This window comes from Symphodus melops (assembly GCF_947650265.1).
Source record: "Symphodus melops genome assembly, chromosome: 1".
Lineage (NCBI taxonomy): Eukaryota > Metazoa > Chordata > Actinopteri > Labriformes > Labridae > Symphodus > Symphodus melops.
In genome coordinates, this window is record NC_136691.1 from 33,495,974 (window position 1) to 33,521,967 (window position 25,994).

The 25,994-nt window shown below is 41.5% G+C and overlaps 1 protein-coding gene across 1 annotated transcript in view; it reads right to left on the bottom strand.

Moving 5' to 3' along the window:
- Positions 1 to 869: 869 nt before the first annotated feature.
- abca2 (ATP-binding cassette, sub-family A (ABC1), member 2) overlaps positions 870 to 25,994 on the bottom strand; it is a 70,322-nt gene continuing 45,197 nt past the window's right edge. The window contains exons 16-49 of the mRNA XM_079356577.1: positions 25,627 to 25,741; positions 24,740 to 24,930; positions 23,660 to 23,810; positions 23,298 to 23,502; positions 22,859 to 23,023; positions 21,451 to 21,631; positions 20,307 to 20,519; positions 19,910 to 20,106; positions 19,382 to 19,555; positions 18,752 to 18,948; positions 18,237 to 18,357; positions 17,742 to 18,026; positions 16,054 to 16,272; positions 14,375 to 14,477; positions 12,775 to 13,100; positions 12,475 to 12,688; positions 12,120 to 12,225; positions 11,924 to 12,035; positions 11,667 to 11,727; positions 11,173 to 11,347; positions 10,979 to 11,094; positions 10,372 to 10,519; positions 10,016 to 10,139; positions 9,090 to 9,222; positions 7,989 to 8,109; positions 7,349 to 7,527; positions 6,621 to 6,762; positions 5,814 to 5,948; positions 4,862 to 4,965; positions 4,684 to 4,776; positions 3,049 to 3,151; positions 2,682 to 2,819; positions 2,351 to 2,560; positions 870 to 2,029 (exon numbers count right to left, since the gene is read on the bottom strand). Coding sequence (XP_079212703.1) covers positions 1,994 to 2,029; positions 2,351 to 2,560; positions 2,682 to 2,819; positions 3,049 to 3,151; positions 4,684 to 4,776; positions 4,862 to 4,965; positions 5,814 to 5,948; positions 6,621 to 6,762; positions 7,349 to 7,527; positions 7,989 to 8,109; positions 9,090 to 9,222; positions 10,016 to 10,139; positions 10,372 to 10,519; positions 10,979 to 11,094; positions 11,173 to 11,347; positions 11,667 to 11,727; positions 11,924 to 12,035; positions 12,120 to 12,225; positions 12,475 to 12,688; positions 12,775 to 13,100; positions 14,375 to 14,477; positions 16,054 to 16,272; positions 17,742 to 18,026; positions 18,237 to 18,357; positions 18,752 to 18,948; positions 19,382 to 19,555; positions 19,910 to 20,106; positions 20,307 to 20,519; positions 21,451 to 21,631; positions 22,859 to 23,023; positions 23,298 to 23,502; positions 23,660 to 23,810; positions 24,740 to 24,930; positions 25,627 to 25,741 — 5,293 coding nt within the window. The 3' untranslated portion in view covers positions 870 to 1,993. The remainder of the gene's footprint in view (positions 2,030 to 2,350; positions 2,561 to 2,681; positions 2,820 to 3,048; positions 3,152 to 4,683; positions 4,777 to 4,861; positions 4,966 to 5,813; positions 5,949 to 6,620; positions 6,763 to 7,348; positions 7,528 to 7,988; positions 8,110 to 9,089; positions 9,223 to 10,015; positions 10,140 to 10,371; positions 10,520 to 10,978; positions 11,095 to 11,172; positions 11,348 to 11,666; positions 11,728 to 11,923; positions 12,036 to 12,119; positions 12,226 to 12,474; positions 12,689 to 12,774; positions 13,101 to 14,374; positions 14,478 to 16,053; positions 16,273 to 17,741; positions 18,027 to 18,236; positions 18,358 to 18,751; positions 18,949 to 19,381; positions 19,556 to 19,909; positions 20,107 to 20,306; positions 20,520 to 21,450; positions 21,632 to 22,858; positions 23,024 to 23,297; positions 23,503 to 23,659; positions 23,811 to 24,739; positions 24,931 to 25,626; positions 25,742 to 25,994) is intronic.

Consider the following 25,994-nt stretch of genomic DNA (forward strand, 5'->3'; position numbering starts at 1 on the left):
GTAAACCTCCCTATCATTTTCTCTGGAGCTGATGTGATTATTATTCATGTCATAATTATCCAAACTAGAATAACCACACTACCTGTGTGTGCAACAATGGTAAAGACTCCTGTAGAAGACACAAGTTTGCATGATGTTAACCAACTTAAAAAAACTAAATTTATTTGCGATATTGAATACCTACCATCATAGTGTCACAGTGATGTCTCTGAGTGGTAAAGCTCGCATTGGCAATGTCTTCTGCCCCTCAGCGCTTTAGTGCATGGATAGTTTCACTAGCAGGCTAGCTGGTTAGATAGCTAACACTGAATGTATGAATAACCTTTCACCGCAGTGAATGTAATTCATATATTCGACAACACTATAACAACTACTGTTATGTTGAAGAAGAAGTGGGTCCTTCCTTGACTGGACACATGTCCATGGTTGTGTACCTCTCTGTTTTTTAACGCCATTTTAGAGCTGAATCAAATGTACTCTTGTCACAGGCATTGGGGTAGCTGGTTGTATTGGTTCCAGGCTTCAATCGATTGATAGAAGGATTTTGTAAAATGTCCTGAATGACTTAAATGAAGAGATTTACTTCTGGAAACAGAGCCACAGAAAACCCAAGCTACATCCTCATTTCAGAGGGCTTTGGTTAAACACAGCTCATTTACATATTTAAAGCTACAGACACAGATACAGCCTGTTCTGAGCAGGGCTGAAATAGAGGGGTTTATAGACATGATCAAATACAGGATGAGAGTGGATTTAGAACAAGAGGCTTCACAGACATGTTCTGAGACTTATATAAACTTGTTGATGAGAAGGATAATATGTGACCTTTAATCAACCGACTCTCCTCCTAAATAAAAAAGACGAAGAAGTTAGAAGTCAGTTTTGTTCTTGTTTAATGACAACCCCTTCAAGTAGCAAAACAGCTCACCAGTGCAATGATTAACAGCAAAAACATGACTCTAATAAGCTGTTAAAGAAGAAGTGGACAAGTTACAACTTAATCATCACAAAAGTCATGAGAGCGACCAGTTAGAACCAAACATACGGTCAGAGAAACATCCATGGTTTTTTAAGTGTGGATATACAGTATGTGCACATTTGGATTTCTTTAAATCCCACTGAAAAGTATCTGAAAATAATAAAACATGTACTTGTGTTAAATTTGAGTATTCTCCTGATCTGAGAGTCCTCTTTAGTATCACAGTGATGGTAGTGCAGTTATTGTCAGGGAATAGGAGCAGAGATCAGGTATTCTTATTATTTTACACTGTGTCCGGTTCAGAGAGGATCTTCTTGGCAGAGTTCACAACTTAATGAATGTTAAACGCACAAAAGGGAGCATTCAGTAGAAAGAGTAACTGTACAGTGTTATACAGGGGAGGCACCATCAGAACAAGGACCATGCCGTTACATTTTCTCTGTCTCTGACATCAAGTTGAAAAAAGAAAAGGCCAACAGCTCCGCAACTTCCCATGGTGCATTTCACTCAGTCCTCTGTTAGTGCAAAATAAATCTCACACCTCAGTCTGCAGCTGCTTCAATATCGAAAATAAATCACTCTTCTTGCCACAGAAAAATAGACTGTATTACATAACTACTTCATCACAGCATGCTCTCAAGGCAGGTCGAGTTGGGTGCAGGAACGAAGGGTCCTCTCAGGTCACAGGCTCTTTGGCAGGCGTACAAATCAAGAGTAACCTGTGGAGTCTCACCTACAGTCTCCATCCACCATCCGGAGATACATTCTGACAGAAAACAACATAAATATGGAAACATTCAAGGACAAATTCTGTCTCAGACTTTGCAGCTTCTGCACATCTGTCTGATCCAACTTCAACCCCTCAGTCCCTCCTGGGCGAAGAATTTGAGGCGTAAAAACTGATTTGCTGGTCCTCTTTTTAAGGTGCCTCTTCAGGGTTAAATCTGCAGCTCTGTGCTCTGCCCCAGAGCTCAGATCAACCGCAGCTGTAGCTCTGTGTTTCAGCAGCTGGTTTTAGCAAAGAGTGTCTGTGTTAAAGGAGAGCTGCACCTGCCGAACACACACACACACACACATCGAATAATCAGACAAGAGATTGGATGTGCACAGCACCAAATCATACATGTTTTCTTCAAAGAGCAGGTACCTGCACTATCAAGCAGGACTTTCTGTTTGTGAGTAACTTCAAGGTTAACTCTTTGTTTTAAAGACTAAGCAAATGGTTCACTTCTTACCAGAACAGGTTTTGTTCTGGGTAAGAGATCAACCAGTATGAAATGCCCACTGCCCAATCAGATCTCTCTAAAAAAAAGGAAAAATCCCCCCCAAACAACCTGTGATATATAAAAATAAAAGGTGCGATCCACTCACTCTTTCCTCTTCAAAGCTGATGAGTCCTTCGTCATCGTCGCTCTCCAGCTCCTCGGGCGCCTCGCTGATCAGCGCGTTCAGCTCCGTGTTTGCCGGACGAGACTTCAGCAGGTTGAGGATATGCTGCAGGGGTGACTGTCTACCACCGGGGGGTGACACCTCCTGCTGCTCCAGGTTATCACTCTGTTTCTTGGCAAAGTTGACAAACACCTGGGTGGTAAAAAAACCCCAAAACATTAATTTTCTATTGAACTCATTTGAGCGTCAGTGTTTGACACTGTTTTCAGTCTGTCTGGTCATGGTGGTTAATGAATGTTTTAAGTCGCCTCACATTGTCCAGCGTGGTCTGACTGACTGAGTAATCCTCGATGCCCAGAACCTCCACCACCTGCTCCATCTTACTGAACACCTGAGCCAGAGAGATCCGCTCAGACTTCAGCTGGTACTGGACCTTGGTGTGGTGACGCTCCTGCAAACACAATAACAAAGAGGCGTAAGTCTGAAACTCCTCTGAGAGGAGGGGGAAGGTCTCACTTATATTTATACAAATAAAAGCACAGATTTAAAAACACATATATAGAAAGAAATCTGAAAAAAAAAAACCCTCAGTGTGTTTATCGAATAACCTGGTTCTCAAAACATGCTAGGTGCACGTCGTTCTCTCGTAATGACGATAAAAATCCGTTGCAGAAATCTACCTTGAGCACGGCCTCAGGGAAGTTTCTATTGAAGAATCGGACCACCTCCTTCACATTAGAGCTGCTTTTTGTCCTCACTGTGATCATGTAGCCGTCTCCAAACCTGCCACACAGAAACATGACGACTCAACATCTCACCATTTATTTGGCTTTTCAGTTCTTAAACTAACCCCAAAACAGTGTCATAAGCACAAAGAACACATCAGCATCCTGTACATCTGTGATCATGTCTAGTTTTACAATGTTTGACTTAAACTCAGAAATTAACTTGATGCACGAGTCATTTTAGATCTAATTTTGTACTGAGTCCTCTTTTCAACACATTCATTCTTTGAAATATCCCTAAAGTCCCTAAAGTTTTTATCCCATGAAGATGCTATATTTTTAAACATCACTAGCCGTATAGATAGATAATAAATCAATGTTTACATGACACAAACGTCTCAAAGAGAGCTTCAGTTGGTTCAACATGCTGCGGCAATGATCTAAACATGGAAGATAAATGTAACTTGACAGCTCTAAACTCTGAGTCTGCACAGACTGTTTTCTACTCTTTTTATATAGAGCTCTACATGACCTTGTTTTTTCATACAGCTCAGATCTTCTTACATTTTATGTAAACAGGCAGATCATTAGATCCCCAAATGCTTAAAAAAACAAAACAAAAAAAAGTTCTAATGTGTCTAAAAAAAGTGACAGAGAGCGATGGAGATTTGAGTTTTTATGTCTTAAATCACACTGCCTGTCCAGATGAAAGCTCTCGATGTGTAAAGGTTTCCTATCTTTGATCTAGTTTTTTATTTGTAGTAAAGTTTTTAGTTGAGGTTTATTTGCACATTGTTGAAAGAAAAGTCAAACAGAGAAATATCAAATAAATATAAATCACATGTGCAGGTGAGGCAGAAACCCACTAAAGAGTTCAAGTTAAAATAAAATAAATGAAGAATAAAAAATGTTTTTTGCTATAAAAAAGTAAAATGTCAAGTGAGTCTAACATTTTAGTTTTAACCATTTTGAACAACAGCTTCGTCCTTGCTGCTTCTTTCTTTTATTTGTTCAACACATCTTTATGAAACGATTTCTTACATTTGATTGTTTTAAAGTTAAAGTATTTTGTTTCTCTGGGATCACTTTGGACTGCATGTTTGTCTAAAAGGTGTGAAAGTAGGAAAGTTGAATGGATTAGACAAATACGGACACGCACACACTAAAACTCGGAGCTGGATAAAAGAGATTAAAGAGGAGGAACTGTTCAACAAAGTTGAAAGGTGAAATATATTTTTCTCTTATTTCTGTTCTTCTAAAACTTTATCTTTTGTGCATCAACTTCTGTGTCTGTGTGTGTGTGTATTTTTGTGTGTGTGTAGGTGTATGTGTGTCTGTGTGTGCGTGTATATATGTTTGTGTGTGTGTGTGTGTGTGTGTGAGAGACAGAGAGAGAGAGGGAATGAAAGGCCCATAATGAAGCTCTGTTATTAGTATATTTCCGATGTCAGCTATGAAATGTGTATTTCTTGCACGTTTCTTAACATGTTTCCTTTTAATTTAAAGGGTTTCAGTTTTGCGACAGATGACCAGGAAACGACTGTCAGCGTTAATATCACACATCTGTAAATACATCGTTCTCCTGCTCACCTGTTCTTCAGGTGTTGGATGCTGCCCAGACATTTAAACCTGCCGTTCACCATGATGCCCAGTCTGGTGCACAAAGCCTCACACTCCTCCATGCTGCAGAGGGAGACACAAGATCATATAAGAAGTCAAGTGCAGTGAAAGTATCCTCGCTGTGCGTGTGTAGACGCAGGTGTGTCACCTGTGTGATGTCAGCACTACAGAGCGTCCCGTCTTGATGATGTCGAGGATCAAATTCCAAAGGAACCTGCGAGCCTTTGGGTCCATCCCGGTGGTGGGCTCATCCTGGAGAAAATCACAAATAGAAGAGCTCAAGTCAAAAGAAAAGTAATAAGTACAACAACAGGTTTAAGCACTTTGTGGTTAAATTGAGCGCAGCGTAAGATCAGGATCAAGGAAGACCGGATATATTTTCTCACATCATTCAATTGTCTTCAGATCTTTCACTCCCTCTCTCTGCTCTGGGGCGTTTACTCTTTATTAGTAATCCAAAAAGGTTCTACCACAACCTCTCTCAGCCAGTCATCCTGCTGCTGTCAAATCTTAGTCCAAACCTGCTCTCGCTCTCTCTCCTCCACAGACTGTCGTCTCATGTCTGTCATCATCATGAGGACAAACTGCTGTTACTAACATGAACGATATTTACGAGTCAGTCTGTCGTTTCATTGCGAGCGCTGCGACCCTTCTCCACTCCAGCTCAGATACAGAGTTCATGTATCTTTTGCTACACTGTTAAATAAATAGTTGAAAATGTTTTCCTGATGAATGTGTTGAGAAGAAGCCATGAATTGAAAAATAATGTTTGACAAATAAGAAGAGGATAGCTGGAGGACCAAACATTTACAAGTATTTGTTATTCGACACAGTTTTTTTCGTCGGGACACGATTTAGAAATATAATATTATTGTGACTGCAGACGAGCTGTAAGGATAATAGTGAGCTTTATATCAGAGAGAAGAAGAAGGACATCATCAGCGTATGAGGATGTAATGGACTGATGTTCTTACACACTGTTCCATCAGCTTCGGTTATAAAAGAGTTCAAATTAATCATCTGACATGTGTAGTTTTTTGTGCTTACACAGACTGATGCAGCACATCCATCCAACATGCGTACCTGTCCGATCGTCTTACCAGAAAGATGAGCGAGGGGTATCCGATCAGAGCGATGGCTGTGGACAGCTTTCGCTTGTTTCCTCCGCTGTAAGTGCCGGCAGGTTTGTCTGCGTACTTTGACAACTCCAGCTTTTCTAACGCCCACTGCACCACCTGGAGGAGGACGGAGGTCAGTCAGGGTGAATGTCTGATGGAGATTTACCATGTAGGTTGTGAGTTAAGGTCTACACAGAGCTTAACAAGATTCAAACCAATGACTTCATTGTAAGGGATTTACTGTGAACCACAGATTACATCACACAACGTTTCAGTGTAACCGCCCTTCATCAGATACAATGAAGGCATCAAAACGTTTCTCCTGCTCTTGATTCAAAATGGTTGCATTTATTGATATGGAAATGTTTTGATGCTGCTCCCATATTACTTGTTTGGTTGGACTGAATGGTTGTGGATGTGCAGCAGATATTCTCACCGTTTGTCTAAAAGCATGAAAGGTTTTAAAACATTCAACACATCATTTGATTTTTTTCTCTACTTTTATTAGCAGATGGCAAATGTGTTTTGATAGTATTGATTGGCAATAGAAACATAGTGCTATATTGGTCTTGGTGCTTCTAGTAATGTCATATAAAATATATGATACTGAAATTCAACCTGAAGTTATGCTCAATATTGCAGATTTGAATTCCATGGTCATTTAAAAACAGATTTATGAACAGAACGTTCGTCCCTGGTTACTCGCATTCACATGTGATGTTGAATGCAACATGTTGAACATGGTGTTGTGTGTGTCTGTGTGTTTTCAGTCATGTGTGAGGGACTGACCCTCTCCTGGTCCTTCCAGGGAATCCCCCGGAGGCGAGTGTAGAGCTCCAGGTGTTCTCTGGCTGTCAGGTCGTCAAACAGTGCGTCAAACTGTGGACAGTAACCGATACTCTGCTGCACGCGAAGCAGGTCCTTCAGGATACTGTCCCACACACAAACACACAAGCAGATATTAACCTATTCGACTGAATCCCAGATATCCTAATGACTTGAAATGGGTGCGTTGACATGCAAACTGAACGACACACACGTATGAAGACGTCTAAACACTGTTCTGCTGTCAGTCTGTCCAGCAGACACACGCAGCAATGGGCTGTGGTCGGATTCAAACCCCGGTGGCTGTGACAAGGAGCAGCGCACCTTAACCAACAGGCCACCGGTGGGCCTCAGAATTTCTGAACAGATCATTCATTTTGGGTAATAAAAAGTTGGAAGTGTTGCTTTGACCACTGCAGAGCTGCTGCGTGACTTATCTTACCACGCATCGACGTAAGCACCAACTTTGTGCAGATGGCTATTTTTACGCTAACTGCGTGTAGCTGTTAGCGCCAGTGGTGAGATGAAAACTTCTCTGCAATAAGGTCATTTGTGTATGATATTTCTTGTAACTGAAGTTAACTTGACTTTTTTTGTGATTTCTGTCTAGTAAATCAAGAGTTAATGTGACATTTGTGTTTGATTTAAAATAAAGAATACTCGGGAATGTTTCCACGTTTTCTCGTCCTGACCTGTTTCCGTTTATGAAGGCCTCTCCTCCGGTCGTGCACTCGTCACCCGTCAGCATCTTAAAGGTGGTGGTCTTCCCGGCTCCGTTCACTCCCAGCAGACCAAAACACTCCCCGGGCCGGACCCCCAGACAGAGTCGGTCCACAGCCAGGATCCGACCCATCTTCCTGGATTTATACACCTGAGGGACCGAACGCACAGAGAAGAACATAAACGGGACGAGTCAAAGTCCAAGAAGTGTACTCTACTGAACTCGCATCATTTTAAGTGTTGCTGACAAAATGTTGAATACTGTGATACTTTTCTGATGTGAAAATGCACATATTTTACAAGACAGCTTCACACTGTCACTATGTGTATTAACTAAAGAATTGGCAGATTTATTTCCATATTTCTCACTTTTTGATCATTAAAAACAAGAAATGACACAATATTGAGTGTCAAGTGTCATTTTTGTTGACATGGTATCAAGGCAGGGACCTTTACTAAAATCGTATCACAGTCTGGTATTGTGTTAACTCTTCAGCATCATGCAGAAAATGATTGTTTTTTGAAGTAAAATGTGTTTTTGTCTCCAAATTGGCTCTAATTTGAAAGGTTTTCCCCTCGAGATGTTCTCGACACCGAGGAGACGTTTTAAACCTTTGTCAGGTTCTCGATTTTCAGCATGTCGTTTTCAGCGTCTCCTCGCAGGACTCTGTGCCTCTCACAAGCCACGTCAACGTCGTCGTCGTCTATAGGCTTGCAGCTGACCGGCACCCTCCTGCACGAACACACACACACACACACACACACACACACAAAATAAAACAAATAAATATATACAATAAAATTAGGGCTCAGAATAACAGTGTGGATCATCAGGGATAATTGCATCTTTACAAAATGTTTTCAATTTAAAACAGAAAAAGTTTGTGGAAAAAGGACACACTGTGCAGCCTGAATACAATTTTTAAAGTAGTCAGTGTTCTTTCTTTTGTCTGCGGAGGAGTTTAAGTGTCAAACAGCTCATGATTTTGGATATTATTACCAGATATAGCAAAACTGTTTTAGAGCAGAAATCGGTTATTTTATTTTGCCTCACGAGAATGAATTCAAAAATTCAAAAAATAAAATGTAAAATAAATCTTCCCCCTTTGACTTATTGTTCAATAAGTCAAAGGGGGAAGATTAGATCTTGCATGGAGTTTGGTTTGTTATACTTGGCATGAAAACTGAAATCTTGACTTTATTGTCTTGATTTAAAACTTCATTTCCATATAACAAATGTGTTTCAACTTCTTTTAGCTTTATTCTCCACATCTGTACTTCAGTTTTAATATTTCAAAAAAGCTCTGTGTGTTGAAGGTAAACCTGGTGCCAGTTTTCAAATATAACAAAAGAAAAACATCAGCTTCTGGATCAGCTGAGCTCAATGCAGAACTCAAACAGACTTTCATCATCTGTTGATTACAAGCTGATTTAAGATGAACCTGACTGTACTTTCTAAATATCAAACTCAAATGTTCTTTTGACATATTTATCCTGACTTGTTTTTACTAACTCTTCAATCACTGGTCCTCACATCACTTAAGGTTGCACAGCATGCATACACTGGATGTTTCTGTAGCTGCTACACTGAGCGGTGAAGCTTGTGTTCACACCTCACGCTCGCCGCACATTTTAATCACCAACATCAGCTCTAAACAGAGAGTCTGTCTTCACATCTGAAGAAGTGACACCTCACACAAACACAGCACTCACGGAGGTTTCCTGAGGAAGTTGTACTGGCAGAGGATGGTGATGAGGAAGCCCACGAAGCCTTCAATTGTCATGGCAACAAGTCCTCGGGTCACAATGTCCCACTCGAACGGAGACTTCATCTTGTCAAACTGACCTAAAAGCACACATTCAAAACCTTGATGTAGTCCTACTGAGATCAGAGAACTCTGTATAGAGAGACCGGGCCAATTATAGCTGCAACACACAGCTTCAACAACAAAATCTGACCTGTGGCGTTCATCCCTATGTCATTTCAAACTCTATCAACTTTCCAATCTCTGAATAAAAAAAGACATTAAAAGCTCAAAAACAAACCTTCAAAAATATCTGATTTCAGATTGTTTCAAGATAAAGATCAGCTCAAAGCAGAAAAGACTGTCGGAATGTCAATGTGGTTTTGTAAATGAAGATATACTGATGATCAAGCCATGCATGAACGTAAAGCTGTCCATTCTACTTTCGACTTGAGGGTACAATGGTGAGTAAGATAGCCACAGTCAATGATCGACATTTTTCACTGCTGTCCGAAGAGTCAGCCTCATTTTTTACAAGCTGCAGCTGAACAAATCTGATCTTGTGCCGAGGTAAATCAAGTGGAAGTTTAGCAAAAAAGCTTGTGGGTGCCATAAGCAGTTAATGACAGTATCATCAGTATAAAAATAGAAAAAAGTTGAAATACGATTTCAAAGGACACCAGTACCAAACCCTGAGGTACCCCTTCTTGAATTTGTAGAATGTCTGAGGTAAAAACTTTTACTTTTACTTTTACTTTCATAGCCTGGGTCTCATCAGTAAGATCGTTGGCAAACCCTCCAACACAACGCTCTTAAAACCAGGATGTAGGAGCAGGATTTTACACACATTAATTAGGTCCAGGGTGACTTTTTTTTTTTGTTACAAGAACGTACCGATTTTAGCGTAGTATTCGTTGATGTACTCGTTGTAGGCCATCTCCATCAGGCCATGACCCAGGTTGTAGTTGGGGAAGATGAGGAAGCAGGACTTCAGATAACTGTTGACTTTTTTCAAATCCTGGAGAAGAAAAAATACTTCAATAATCAAAATAAATAAAGGGAAGCAATTGACTGCACAGAGCTTATCAATGAAGGAAGGTTGATTTGTTCGTCGTATGTATCTAACCCTAACATATGTCGACAACATGATGTAACTTCTCATCTGGTCAAATAAATAAATGATGTTTAAGGTTAAACCCTCCGAATATGTCGAGCAGTATCTGATGTTGAGATAATCTTTTCAAAGTAACCTTATCGTGTTCAAAGAGCTGCAGGAGGAATGTGGCGACCGTCGCAGTGATGCCGATGAAGAGGTTGATGACGATGAGGAACACGTAAGCTGTACTGGGAACTTCGAACCAGAAGGATGCTGGGTACATGATGGGAGTGATAGACCACCTGGAAGAAGAAGAAAAACTCGTCCTCAGCAAGAGCGAAAAAAGGATTTCCAAAGATTCAGGAGCGGAGAGAACTTTCCCAGCACAGAGTTAAATAACATTGAACTGCTTTATTGGACTCTCACAAACACTGCACTGATTTTGATTTAAAGGTTTAAATGCAAACTGGTCGTTTCTTTATGTTGGAAAATTTAAACTCCTTTATTTTGGCTACACTAAACATTATGCCTTCATGATGGTGGAAACAGGGACCATAGTAAATACTCTGCAGACCACCCTGTTCACATTTCATAAAAATGTAAATATACACAGTTATCCTGCTTTTACATAGGATATGTTTATTAGAAACTAGTTCATAAATATTTTAAGTGGAAGGCAGACCATCAGAGCACAGTGGCTGATAAGCAACAAGTCAAACTGTGTAGATATGTGTGTTTGTGTGAGCAGTAGGACGTCTCACCCATAGAGCAGGAAGAGGGAGAGGACGGCAGGGAAGTTAGTGGGGGAGGTGTAGGCCGGCAGGTCGAACACAAACAGAATAATGACACAGCAGGTGGCAGGTACCAGATAGTTCAACTGAGGAGAAAAGAGGAGAGAACATGTTCACACCTGGACAAACTATGTGCAGCATCTACACACACGCATTGTCCTCACCATGTCCCAGATGTAGTTAGCCAGCCAGTAGATGACCGGGTCACAGCCACTGACAAACTGCAGGTGTTTGGCTTTTGTGGATTTCTCTGCAACGAGGAAAACCACAAAACTGGCCGGGACGAAGGACATGGCAACAATGATGAAGATTGCAATCACCACATCTGTGCCCTGCAGCCTGCAGACACAGCAGAGGGGACAAATGAACCCAAGCAAAACTTTTCAAACTTGGAGCGCTGCAAAAGAAACAAGACGTCTTATTAAGATTTCATGTCTTAAACCAGATTTACCCTGATGGCAAAAGTGACCAAAACCTTTGCAGCTATGTGACTCAGACTTAGAACTGTTTACCTTCAGTTTGAACGGCACTAGTCCAATGGAATCAGATCTTTTCTAATTAGCTTTGGTGCACATTTATATTCTAAATTGATTTCATATATTTCATATTTTCATTTAGTTGGTTTTTGTTTTGATATCAGAGCTGCGAAGACACTTACAAGTAGTCCAATGACAGGCTGGCACTGGTTCGGTTCATTGGATGGTTTGTCAAAGTGATACCTGTAAATAGACACGCACGCACATACACACACACACACACACACACACACACACACACACACACACACACACAAACACACAAACCTGCTTTAAGAGGAGGATAATAACCAAACCAAAACACTATCTTATCACTCATTTATCAGTGCTTTGTCTGTTCAGTTTCAATAAATGTGTATCCGTGTTGTGTCTTTTGTACCGTATGCTGCGGGGTTTCCTTTGGAGGCCGGCAGGTTGGCACGCAGGATGGCGTTGTTGAGCACGTTGAGATACGTGGGCATGCTGTGGTAACCTTTGTTGTTGTACAGAACCTGCACACAAGCAGCAGTGTCTCTCAGTGTGGAGTTCATACTGCATCTGTGAACTCTGAGTCTAGTTCAGTGTTCACATCTTACCTGAGCTGATCGGCGAACTGCTATCTTTCTAACCATTGGCGGTAAGTTGCTCCCAAAGGATGCTGGGATTGATTTCTGGATGTTTCCCACTGTTAAACCACCGTACCTATAGAGAACATACAGAATCAGGATCAGTTAAAGCTTTATCTTATTCTCTTTGTTAAAGAGTCAACGATGCACATTCTGTATTTTAATCCACAGTTTGACATCAGCTTTGGCCTGAATTTCACAAGAGTTTTAATGAATCTTTGTTGACAATTGTATGAATCATTTTTGTAACCTGACTGAGACCCATTTCAAAAAGGTTAAATGACACTCATCCCGACCAGACGCTCCCAAAAATAAAAAGTCTTACCTGTGCAGACGCAGTCTGTCAGACGTGAAGAGCAGGTACTCAGACACGTTCCGACCTGTTATGTCCACCAGGATGTCACCCGTTACCACCTTCATGAGGGGGGGCCGCCCTCCGACCCCACTGGGGCAGGAGAAGCCCGTCCCCTGCATGGAGCAGGTGCATCGCACCGGCTCATGGATGGCTAGGGGGAGGGTGGGGGGAGACGTCACAGGCTCTGAGAAAACGGAGGGGGATTTTATTTACAAGACCTTTTAAAGACCAAACGATAAACTACCTTTTTCCCCGGTTGACAAAACTCACCATGAACTGTGGTGGGAGGGGCGACTGTGAAGTTCCACAGCCCATCCTCAAAGCGGGGGTCTGGGTCGTCGGAAGGAGCCGGTGAGGGGGGAGGGGGCACAAAGTTGGAGAGAGGGACCCCCTGGGTGAAGGAGTCCAGACACATGGAGTCAAAGTAGCGGGCAGCCAGAGTCTTGGAGTTGTTGGCACTGGGGTTGAGCGTCTGGGCCAGCTGATCCAGGGTGCTGTTGTAGGGGGTTTTAAGGACACAGGTGGCCCCCACACCCGAGGGCAGACGGAGGGTGTTGATGATCTTCTGTGGGTTGGCGTCCGGGGACAACTTACTCCTAAGGTGGAAGGGGTCACAATTAGATCTTGCATGTGTTATAGACAAGTGGATATACATTTATAATCAATTTGAAATGCCACGTTTCCATTTATAAAGCGAATCAATCACATTTAAAACAGATTTTTAGACCACTGAGGTATCACACAGATTATCCACCAGGAAGAAGAAAGCATGTAACAGAAACTTTTAGACGCACATCTAAATGTTTTTGCGAATAATATTTGGTTATGTTATAGATAAGTATTGGTAAAGATAAGATAACATAATCATTTTATTCATCTCAGAAATGGAGAGATTTACAGTCTTACAGCAACAAAGTAGGATGGCAGAAGAAGAATCTCACAGCGCAAAATTAAAGTAGATAAAAATGTAAAATGACAAAACATAAAATATATATAATATGCATCAAAAAATTGTTCAAAAGAGCCAGTTACAGAGTTACAGTTGTTACTTAAAGATATAAACCTGTACAAACTGTATGGACACTATCATGCACACAGTGCATATAAGGATGGACATGTTATTGCACAAGTAGTTTTAAAGGAGATTATTAATTGTGGTCATAGTTTCTTGCCATCTTTGTTTTGTGAATTACATAAATCAATGTATTCTTTTTATCTAGTAAAGGTAGGTTATGTTATTTCATCCAGATACACCTTTTTATGATTTTGGTTGAAATTGTCTTTAAGTCCTGACAGTAATTAATAAATCATGAGCTCTGAAAAAGAAACAAAAAAATGTGTCATCTGTAGCGGTTTGTAAACACGTAAAAACTTGATGTCGGCACTCGACCACGTTTTATGAAACCAATCACGCCTCTCTGCACGAGCCCACACTCAAAGCATGAGCTGAAATCTGCTTCTGGACCAATGGTGATAGAGCATGTAAGTGAGGGGCGGGGCTTTAGAGGGGTGAATACGGAGAATTCTAGTTTAAAAAAAAATACCAACCCTGCCTTTAATTAAAAACTAGATAATTGTCATAATTAGATATATTAAGAGTGGAAACTGGAATATTTGTGATTGAATGATCTGCTTTTTGGGCCTTTATTTTTAGAGGTACGAAAATAGAGTCTGAAATCTGGGAGAGAGAGAGAGTAGGGAATGACATGCGGAAAAGCAGCGACAGATCATGTGGCTCGCAAACCAACCACTCGGCCACCGGTCCTTTGTTGTCACATTATCACTGAGTCCTCTGTAGGTTTGAAGAAATTCTCCTTCACACGCACAAACACAAGAACACACCTCCAGTCACATCAGTCGCTCGTCTCACCTGTACTGGGGTCTGTCTTCATTGGCATATGGGATGAAGTTGCCTCGGGGTTGGGTGTAGTTGTGATACTGAGAGGGGGACAAAATGAGGGGGGGCAGATCTCCTGGAAAACCAAACAAACAGAAAGTTCATCCTCCAGTTAGAGGTCTGTTTCCAATGCCTCGATGTTGTCTTTGTCAATTGATGTTTTTTTAAATAGTTCCTTTAAAACTTGTACTATTCAAAGCTGCAGTGATTTACCCTGAAGTAACTTTTTCAAAAATCTCTCAAAGACTAATGCACACCAGCCTCTATGACCGAACACCTTTAACCCCCTGGGAGTCTACTTCTACTGCACCTTTGACTATGACTACTTTTGTTAAAGGTTATATATTATCCTCCTTTTCAAGCACTTTAAATATGTATTAGATGTCAACAAAACATGTCTGTGAAGCTTCTTGTTTCTCTGATCCTGTATGTGATCATGTCACAGCCTGTTTGAGGGCACATCGTGAGAGACAATAGGGACACATATTAGTGTAACAAAAACATAGTAAAATGTATTTTGCACAATAAGCGAGCTTTAAATTAAAGTCTCTGAATACTTCTTTCACCTTGATGAATATGTTTTCATCAGAGGCAAATCTAGGAGTTCAGGTCATTGATTTCACTACATTTGGGTTTGTGCTTTAAAAAAAAATAAAAATAAAAATAAAAATAAGACAACCTGCTTAAAGTGATGCAAATTCTCTTAGTTTAAATTCAAATGCAGCAAAATAAAATAAATAAATCACTAACCCAAATTTCAACCCAATACTCTCACAAGCAAAAGAGAAAGAGAGAAAACAAACAGAAATAAAAAGCTATTATCCAGTTGCCCCACAGTGATGGTCTAAAGAAGAGATTAACACCCTCACACTTCACACGACCAGCTGAAGGGCTTTTGTGTATTTCCGGGAAAGATTCGTCATCCTCATGGCGAGTGTCCTCTCTGCTCTGCCCTGGGTCACTCCTGCAGCTCTCACAGAGCCATGACACACGGCTCAGTCAACACATAACAATGCTTTGTCCCCACTCAGGTGTCTCTTTTAGACCCACATGCCACCCTGAAGCCTCTGAGAAGAAAGACAGACCTGTCATCTGGTCCCTACGTTTTCTTTTCATTCGACAGCTGGATGAGGAGACGCACCCAGACTCTACAGATACAGACCTGCTCCCAAAGCTCTTCTTGATCTTGTGTTTTGATTATGAAAATGAATTTTGCAATTAAAACTATAAAACTATGTTGTTATGTTTTCAGTGAAATTTTCACATCAATCACCTGCAACTGACTTCATAAATATTGCGGCGCAGTTACCACCAACTCTCAACAGACTGATCTGCATAGACAGTGGTAAATCTTTCCCTGTATGACTGCATAATGGTTTATTTAAATACTGTACCTGAAAACGTCACAGGAGCACAGAGAGCCTGTTTGCTCTGCGGCACAATAAGGAGCAATTACATGATGTGCGTACGCCTTTTGAATTATAAGGTGTGTTTTTGATTCATTAGCACAGTTTTCATACAAAAACAACTGAGAGCAATCCTCTGGTGAATGAGGCCCTGGGTTTTTTATTTTATTTTGTACTTGTCTTATATAGAGGTTAAACATTCTGTGTCAGCCCAAGCTTAACCATTTAAAAAAAAAAACCTCTCACCAATCTCAGGCACGGACAGAGCCACGGTCATGGCCACGCAGACGAAGAAGGCAGGCAGGAGGATCTGAGAGAACAGGCCTTTAGTGTTCCTCTTGGCGCAGTGGAACCTCTTCACGATGAGGCCGTGGAACTGACTCAGCTTCAGCCACCAACCCTCCAGTTTGAAGCTGCCCTGCCCTTCAAGGATCTCCTGCTCCGTGGACGATGGGTTCTCTGCATCTGCAGGATTCACAAGAGAGAAGAGAAAACTCAAAAGGACATGAGGCAATACATTTCAGTTACAATGCATGTTTTCTGATCGATTCTGCAGAACCAAAAAAGGTACATTATCAGGGCATCATTTTTATTTGATTCTAATTATAATGTGAAGTTTACAGAATAAATCCTTCATTGTAAGCCATACAGAGGGAGAATAGTTGGCATGGTTACGAAAAAGTTTGAATGTAACTTTATTTATTTATTTTTTAATAATTTGAATATTTTTTCTTTTTACTGTATAAACACTGCATCACCGCCACACACTGTGCCATCATGTTAAAATCCTCCCTCTTAGCTGCGTGTGGCCTTCTAGTGTTGTTTTTTTGGGCTTGATGTTTGACAAATGACATCATAATGCCGTGTTTAAATATGCACTAACAGCACTGGATTACAGGGACGCTGTCAGAGTGCATTTAGACTCTAATTGAGCTTTTTGAATAAGACGACGACTCATTGGTACAAGTTTAGCAGCTGCACAGTCACACAATCTTTTTTTGGGAATCAGGCCCTCAGTCTCAAATTGAGCTCTGAGCTTTCATCCAAACGAGGTTTTTAGAGGGAACTGAATTATTCACAGAGGTGTCCTTTTCTCCAAAACAAACAAACCGCTGCTTAATAAAGCACGTTCACATTGACAATGAGTTTTTCTCTTTTTATTGGACACAAACTCAGGAGGAGCTTTGAGTCTTCAAACTATCACAGCTCATTTCTCTGATTAAAATCCAGATGTCTGATGACTTAAAGTCCACATCAAGTGTAATGATTTAGTTTAAGTGAAAATCACGACATGACCTTTATAATATGGAAGCATTGGTATGAGTGCCTTTTTGTTGTTTATATGTTTATGTAACTGTTTTTATATGTTGTATGTCTGCCCATTGGGCATCGAGTTGTAATAAAGTTTATATATATATAAGAATGTCGTCAGCTAGGATGGTTTCTGTGTCTCTACGGCAGGTAAAAGGCTGTCATGGAAAAATGTTTTTAAAAAATAAAAAGTGAATCATAGAAGCTTTTAAAGTAGTTTGTTCTGACACGACAAATGAAATAAGGAAAAAAGAGATTTCTAGGTCAGGTACCAGCTTAGAGCACATCACACATCATTTCTACATTCATATATTTTAAAACGTTAGCTTATTTCTTCGATGAATTCAACTCGTTTTAAGGTTGAGTTGAACTTCAGTTTAATGACATTAAAGGTTTGTATTTGCTAATTTGGCCCACACGGGTCTTGACCACTTGAAAACTTCATATGAATTTTGAAGAATATTACAAATATTACACCTGTTTGATTTTAATTTTTAATTTCAGGCAACTAGCAGCCATATTGTTTGAGGTGAAAGTTTTTTAGTATGAAAAAAATGGGATTCATCAGCCAACATGACTAAGCAGGATGAGGAATCTGAACATCTGCCATTATGTCAAATTACCCCTCAGACTGGACGAGTCCGGTTCTTGGCCGTTGTCAAAGAGCGGACAGTAATCTCCGTAGAAGTCTGCGTAGAGCCCCCCCTCATCCCCCCGCACCGAGCCCACAGACGAGGAGGATTTCAGGGAGGACTGGCTCTGGCTCAGCCTGGAACACATCATCAGATTACTCAGCTCCACCTCCGGCTTATCGCCCTCCACTGCAGGCCCAGTCTCAGTCTGCGGACCCCCACCTGAACCCACAGACAACTTCCCCACTGAGCTGCCGCCCGGGGACCCCTTCATGTCTGCACAAAAAGAGAGGGAGAGAGAGAAAGACAGATGGTTATTATCTCAGCCTGGAGCCCAAACATAAATTCAACCAAATGTCAGAACTTTAACCCTGACGCTGCATATTTGTCAGAATTCTTTTTTTTTTTTTTTTTTACAAAGTTAGGACAGACTTCTGAAAAACTCTCTGAGCTTTGTGAACACATAGGAGAAGGATCAGGTCTGACCAGCATCACTGTTCTCCAGAGACTGGTCCTCTTCAGACACTTTGAGGAAGACTTCCTCCAGCGTGGTGTCCATCACCCCGAAGCTGGTCAGAGCCAGGCTGTCCAAGCTCTGCTCCAGAGCCTGCACGTCCACAACACAGGAGAGAGTCCAATGACTGCACTTTGCTATAAGGCAACATGTGTGATCCTTTTCAATCCTGCATTTTTGAATATGATACAGTCTTTTTTTTTTTATGAAAATGAGATTTAAAAAATACAGAAGCTTTAAAAAGTACGAGTGCCAATCAGTCAAATACATTGGCAACGTTATAATTTTGTTGTTACTGGAGACACAACATATATAACAAAAGCTGTAGCAGGTCAATTCAGAGCAGTTTAATGAATGCACAGAGACTGATTGTGTGTAGAAAGTTTATAGTTGTGCACTGAATGGAAGGATGACACTGATTTTATTAAAAGTCAGTGATCTAAAGATGCTCCTCACGCTGTATGAAAAACACGTTTGTTTATTTTACCTGGAACAGCCTCTCGAAGCAGCCCTTCTTCACGGCCTCAGAGGGCAACACGTAGGAGAGCTCGGTGTTGGAGTCCGACACCAGCAGACAGGACGCCACAAACTGCCGAATAAACTGAGTGACCCGAGCCTCTGAGCACGGCGACAGAGACGAGGACGGAGACACGGAGGAGGGAGGCTGAAGCTGGACGCCCTGACCTGCAGGATGAGAGGAAAACACAAGATCATGATGGACCGAGGAAAAAAAACAAGAGAGAGAGAGAGACAGAGAGAGACAGAGAGAGAGAGAGAGGGAGAGAGAGACACACAGAGAGATAGAGAGAGAGAGAGAGAGAGACACAGAGAGAGAGAGACACAGAGAGAGAGAGAGAGAGAGAGAGAGAGAGAGAGAGAGAGAGAGAGAGAGAGAGAGAGAGAGAGAGAGTGGCAGGAGAGCAAAAAAAAAAAAGGAAATACAAATAAAGGTTTAGAAATCAAAGAAAACAGGAACTCCTCATTACTGAGATCACTTTTAAAAAAAAAAAAAATCATCCTAGTGACATTAATCACCAAAACACATTTTCCAACTTGCCGTTTAGGGACTGATACCTGATGCAATGTATGAATAAAACACACACACACACACACACACCTCGGCCTTCACTCTGCTTCTTGACCAGCGTCAGTTTGTATCCGTCTCCGTACGTGCTTTTCAGAAAGAGCGGCGAGCCGCAGCACTTGAGTTTCCCGTGTGAGATGATGGCGATTCGATCTCCCAGAAGGTCGGCCTCGTCCATGTGGTGCGTGGACAGCAAGATGGTACGACCTGAGGCAGAGAACACACACACTTACACACACATCTGCAGACAAACAAGATGTCCCAAACATGACAACAAGAAGCTCCAACAAAAATGTAACAACTGTGATTGATCTTCTCTTCTTGTAAGGAAACAAACAATCATGGTGGACAAAACTTTGTCCACAACATGTCATAGAGTCCTCAGTGGTTTCTTAAAATCCAATGTCAGTACAATCAGAGTGAAGGACTCAGATGTGGATAGCCCAGCAGTTATGTACGGAGGCTATATTTCTAATAAGATCTCAGACCTTTGCTCCATGTCATCACAATCTTTTCAAGAAAATTTGGGATTCATGGCTCTCTTCATGGTCTTCTGCTCACCCTGTTTGTATTTAAGGATGAGGTCCCAGATGGCTCTGCGAGCGTAGGGGTCCACGCCGGCCGTGGGTTCGTCAAGGATGACGGCCCGGGAGCCGCCGACGAAGGCGATGGCCACAGAGAGCTTCCTCTTCATCCCACCGGATAAAGTCTGCACCAAACTGTGACGCTTGTTGGATAACTCCAAGTCGACAATCATCCTGGAACAAATGGATACACACACGAAGGTGATGTCACTTCCTGTATCGGTGCCAATGACTACAGTTACACATCAGCAGCTGTAGGATCCACTTGATTTAATAATGTGACCTTGATTTAAAGAGTTACCATTGTTTTATTAGTATTGTTATTGTGTACTTCAGCATGTATTAGAAGTAGAGTGTAGTGGACGTGTACTGACTTGTCCATCTCCTTGCGTATGTCCTCCTCGTCCATCCCTTTGAGTCTGGAGTAGAACCACAGGTGTTCCTCCACACTCAGCTTGTCAAACAGGACGTTGTGCTGCGGACACATGCCCAGGTTCTGACGGATACGCTCCATCTCTGTGCGGATGTCGTGACCATATATGGTGGCAGAGCCGGAAGTGGGCGGGAACAAGCCTGTGAGGATGGACCTGTGATGTAAACAGAGTCAATGGTGAAACAGAAGGAAATTCACATTCATTTAATGTAAAACACAAAATCTCCTTGGTTTCATTAAAATGAAAAAAAAAAAAAAAGGTTTCAAAAAGGAAAAGGAGAACAGAAGTCTGCTTAACTGTATTATTGTCATAAATAATAAAAATATACTTTACAGGCAGTTTGTCATGCTTACTTGTCGTTAGTTTAAAAATTTATTTCGTCTAAAAACCCTCATTGAGATTAAGAACTTATTTGATCTGGACCAAGACAGGCAGCAGTGAAATTTAACAAGTTAAAAAACCCCCAATCAAAACAAACAAACAGATCAATTCCACAGTTCCCAAGTTACGTCACAAGCGCATATGTCAGCGCCCATCACAGATATATGTTGGCTTCACTGTTGTACAACAGGTGAAGACAGAGACGTATTGTCCATATTGTCACTTAAGTGACGTCTTACAAAGTTAAAGTATTTTTTTTAATTTTATTTTGTCAAAAATAATCCTCTTTCTGTTTCACTAGACATTGCTTGCTCAGTTGGAACAGTTCAGGAAATACTTAATGAAAACTATTTGATTTAGGGTGCCAGGTAGCTCAGGTGTTGGAGCATGTGTTTGGTCTATTTACAGAAGCTGAGTCGAAGCTTCAGAGGCCCTGGGTTTTACTGTTATCGCCACTCTATCTAGTTCTTTTTCTCTCCTCCTGTCCTGTTGAAGGAAAATGCCAAAACACGTTTAAAAAAAGAGGACTTGAATTCTCTGTCCACAGATTTTTTGGCTGTTTTAAAAAAACTTTTTTTTGCTGAGCGTCTGGCTGAGTAGCTGCAAAACATTTTCAAAAGACAATTGGGACCCATTAAATACTCTATCCATCGAAACACACACAGACACACACACACACACACAGACACACACACACACTCACATTGTGGTGGTCTTGCCCGCCCCGTTGTGTCCCAGGAAGGAGACCACCTGGTTTTCATGCAGGTTGAGACTCAGTTTGTTGAGAGCCAGTTTGCTGCCAGTTTTGTACACTTTGGTGAGTTTGTCGATACACACGACTAACGGCAGGTGACTCGGCTCCTCCTCTATGCCCCGCATCTCCTCTGAGGTTTAAACAACAAAGAAGGAAACAAAGCAAAACACAAATCACCAAAGAGCAAAATGTATGTTCTTATCGCTCTCTGTCTTCTCTTTTAACTCTGCAGAGACAAACATACTGGTCTGTGCTACGTAAAGGTTAAATGGTTACAAACCCTTTAAATCAACTCTTCTGGCTCTTTTCAACACTTTCCATAAACATGTACAAACTCACACACACTGTCTGATTTGCAATGGAATTACTTCACACTACATTTATTAAAATTTTTTGCCTAGGATCTTCAAAGCACTTTAAATTGTGAATTTTCAAAAGAGGAAGAAGTATATGTTGCATAACATACAAGTACATATCATTAGTGGGGATACACAGGATAAAAACTCTAAGCCTCCATGCCATCCCTGCTTATGTCAGAACCCCAGGTGGGCCAGCCAAGTCAAACAAATCTGGACACGCTCCTGCTTCCCAGTCGCAGAAACGTGTCCACGCCTTTGTCCCCTCCAGGCTGGCTTACTGCAACGCACGACTCATCAGGATCTCCAGCAAGGGCCTCCAAAAGGTCGAGGATGCTCGAGGTTTGTTGTTCTCAGCTCTGTGTTTACATCCCTTAGACTGAGGACAGCTTGTTAATGTGTGACTCAGAGATTCTATACATGGTTGTTTTTGCATGCTTGACCTCTCCCTCTAACTGTTAGACCTGTCACCATGTGGAGGAAGAGAGGTGGCCCCTCTGACTCAGGGAGGCAGTTTATAACTGAGTCATAACTGAGTGTCACGGCAACTGAAGGAGAACCAACAGAGGTTCTAAACTGAATTAAATATTGTCTTCAATTAAAAAACAGATAGCAGGATCAACTTGTGGGAGCGTATCTGCATAAAGAATCCTAAACATGTCTTGGCACTTGGCTCAAACTTGCAAGTCTGAGCACTGACATGCAAACAGGGTGAAAGGAAAGTGGAGAGATGAATTAGTTTTATTCTGAGAAAGTGACGCTCATATGTTTGTCTGTAACATTTGTTAATGCTAACAGACAAATAGGAAGGCCCTTTACCTGCTTTTTGTAAAGTGTCTCGAGATAACATCTGTTATGAATTGATGCTATACAAATAAAGATTGATTGATTGATTGATATGTGACATCTACTCTGAAAGTCGGACATCGTCCCTTCAAAGTTTGGCCTGGATCTGTAAAACATGTGACTCTCCTCCACAACCTGTCTGTTCTTGAATGTACCTGATCTCCTCTGGTCCATGGCACAGGCCTGATCCTCTTCCATCACACTGAGCCTGGCAGCTCCGCCTCCACACCAAGGCCAATCCCATGTCTCCACACGCCCACTGCCTGACCAATAGGATCTCTGCAGAGGGAAGTACCATGGGCGTGGCAGCCCATACATTCCTGTTGGAGAGAGAAAACACATTAGCTGTGTCCTAATTTAGGGGCTGCATCATTTCGAGGGGGCATTTGAAGGCCAAATATATCACTGCAGTGCGTTGAGGGCTGCCCCCATTTGGACAAATATGTCCTCCTGTCCCTGAGCAGCGAAGGATCCAACCAGGGCATCTTTCGTTGGCTGACATATCCCAAGATGCCATGTAGTGAATCTCATTTATCAAAGCAGATAAAGCTGAATAACTGGACGACAGCGATGTAAAAGGAGATGATTTCATACCTGGATGCACAGCTTCTATATACCAGGTGAGCACACCGTACACGCCTGCATCGATGATGAGCATCATCATGGACAGACCCAGGTTGAAGTCATCGCCCTCCACTGGAGACTGGCTGATGGTCCGCCACTGGATGCCGACACCTGCGACCTCATACAGAGCGAAATACTTGGAGCCCAGGCCGAAGGCGGTGGTCGACATCAAAGACTTGAGGAGACAAAGGAGGAAAGCGTTTGTTCACCACGGTAACCTCAGGATCATTTCAGAAAACCTTCACATTGATTCGAAGAGCCAAGTTCCAAACAGACCTCACATGTTGATAGATTGAAACAGAAAAGGAGAGTGAAAAGAGAGAGAGCCTTACTGCAATGCATTTTTCAAATGCAGTGATCTTATCGTGAGCCACCTCCTCTCTGATGGCCACGTACATGTAGGGCACGTAGCTGAGGAAGTAGATGATTCCTCCGCAGGCTGAAGCCAGCTTGGCCTTAGAGTAAATCACTGACACCAAAAAACTGAAGAAGATGAAAAAAAAAAAGGTCACATGTGCTTCTTTATCAGTTAGTGGTCAACAATTATTCTAGATATAAAAAAAATAAGGACATTAAAATAGGACTAATCAATATTTTTGAATGTCATCATTGTCACAATAGTATTTGCAGTAAACAAATCCCATAATTCTGAACTGATTGATGTGAGAAGAAAAATATATGTAAAGAAGCAATTATGTCTTACTCAGCATCCTTACATATTCTGTGAAGGCTTTATTTCACACATACTCAAAAACAGCGTCCTTGCCTTATATTTTAACCATCACCTTACTTCACCACTTCAGCAACATTGCAAAAAATGTGCCCATCCCTGACCTTCCTAAATAAAGCAAAACTGATCCGAGCCTTTGTCACCTTCACTCTGGACGACGGCATTAAAAGAGGGCTATCCAATATATTGCAATGTCATCATTATGACAAGACATTTTGTGTTCTGTTGGAAGGAGGAATGATTGTAGAAGTTCAAGTTGTGCCTGGACCACTTTATTATTATGAGCTTGTCTTGTTTGTGAAATATGACCATGTATCCATCATCCAGAATATGATGAATTGTTGTGACATTAGTCATGCAGTGAAGAAGTGACCCGACATTAGTTTTTCTTAAATTTGGATTTTCATTGATACGAGGGACAAAGAGCTTCTGTGTGCATACAGCTATGACATATAAAAGAAGTTAATGATAAACTATGTTTAATCTCGCAGTCATGATATGTGGACTCAAGACAACAAGTGTTAAGCACACGACTATCAGGACATAAAAGTCCCCATACCATGTTAGTCCATGAATACACGCACAGTACGGTAAGTCAGTAAGACATTTCTCCCCTACACACGACTTTACATCGTTTTCAGATACTTCATTGTAAAAGTTGGGGTTTCCTGTGAGCTCTCACCAGAACATGATGGTGGCCACAGCGTAGATGGTGAGGAAGAGCCAGATGATGAAGGGGTCGCTGTGGAGCAGTACGCGGCCGTACTTCAAGATGGCCGTCAGAGCGGTGACAGAGATGGACAGCTGGACGAAGCCGGTGATGAACCAGGCCACCCAGTGGACGGCGTTGTTCAGACCCATCATCTTCATCACCTGAGGAAGGGTCACCACGGCAACATGTCAGAATCTTAGACTGGATGATGAACTTTAGCTGCTGGTTACGAGATGGATTTTTACAACCTGATACTTTGTGTTTAAGTGGATTGTTTACAGATAGAGTCAGTAGCTTAAAAAAAAGAGAGAGACAGACTTAAACAAAAGTAATGCAGCCCAATATCAGGCGTCGGCCTCCATCCATGTGTGGTGGTGACTGCCTGCAGAGAGCCTATTCTCTGACTTTGATGCTCTGGATTGTTTTGGTTGACACTGGATGTTTCTGGACGGAGAATGGGTGTGTTTGTTTCCCCCAATAACAGCGATCAGATGAGTTTAGGAGTGGATACAAAAAGTGAATGAATTCATCGCAGGCAAATATGGCAAACATGGACAGGGCAGTCGTTATGTATCCCAGCACATTCTGAGCAAGCTGCAAATGTTTTATCACATGCAGTCAGGAGGGTTTGGGTTTTTAAAGTGGTATAGGAAGCAACGTTATGGGGCCTAGAATTACTTCTGACACCTGTGCATTGGGTATATATGTCTCTTGTTAGATTGAGTCTGTACATTAAAAACAGATCACCGTAAGACTTATCTGATAACAACTGAAATATCGTTCTGACACATTGTCCTGTTGATTTATTTATGTCTCGCCCTCCCAGATCAGAGACCGTCACAATGTTTCAGTCTGACCTCTTTGAGCCGGTGCTCCTTCTCAGCCACGATGTGCTGAATCATCATGGCCACTGAGTAAACCCAGGAGATCACCATGCACAGAGGCATCATGTGCTCGATCACAAATAAGAAGCTGCAAAACAACAACAACAGTAGAGTGTGTCAGGTAAAGAGCAAACATGAACACAGTGCTCGAAAAGATTCAGACACCACTGCAAAAAAAAAAAAAAAAAGTTTATTTGGCTCTCTTGGTTTATGGGATTGTGTTTGAAAACAAATTCTCTTTTTGTTTTTATTTTATATCTGATGTCTCCCCCACAATAAATTTGCTCATTTATGTATTTTATTTGAAGAAAATAAAAAACTGGTTAAGAATAAAAAAGAGG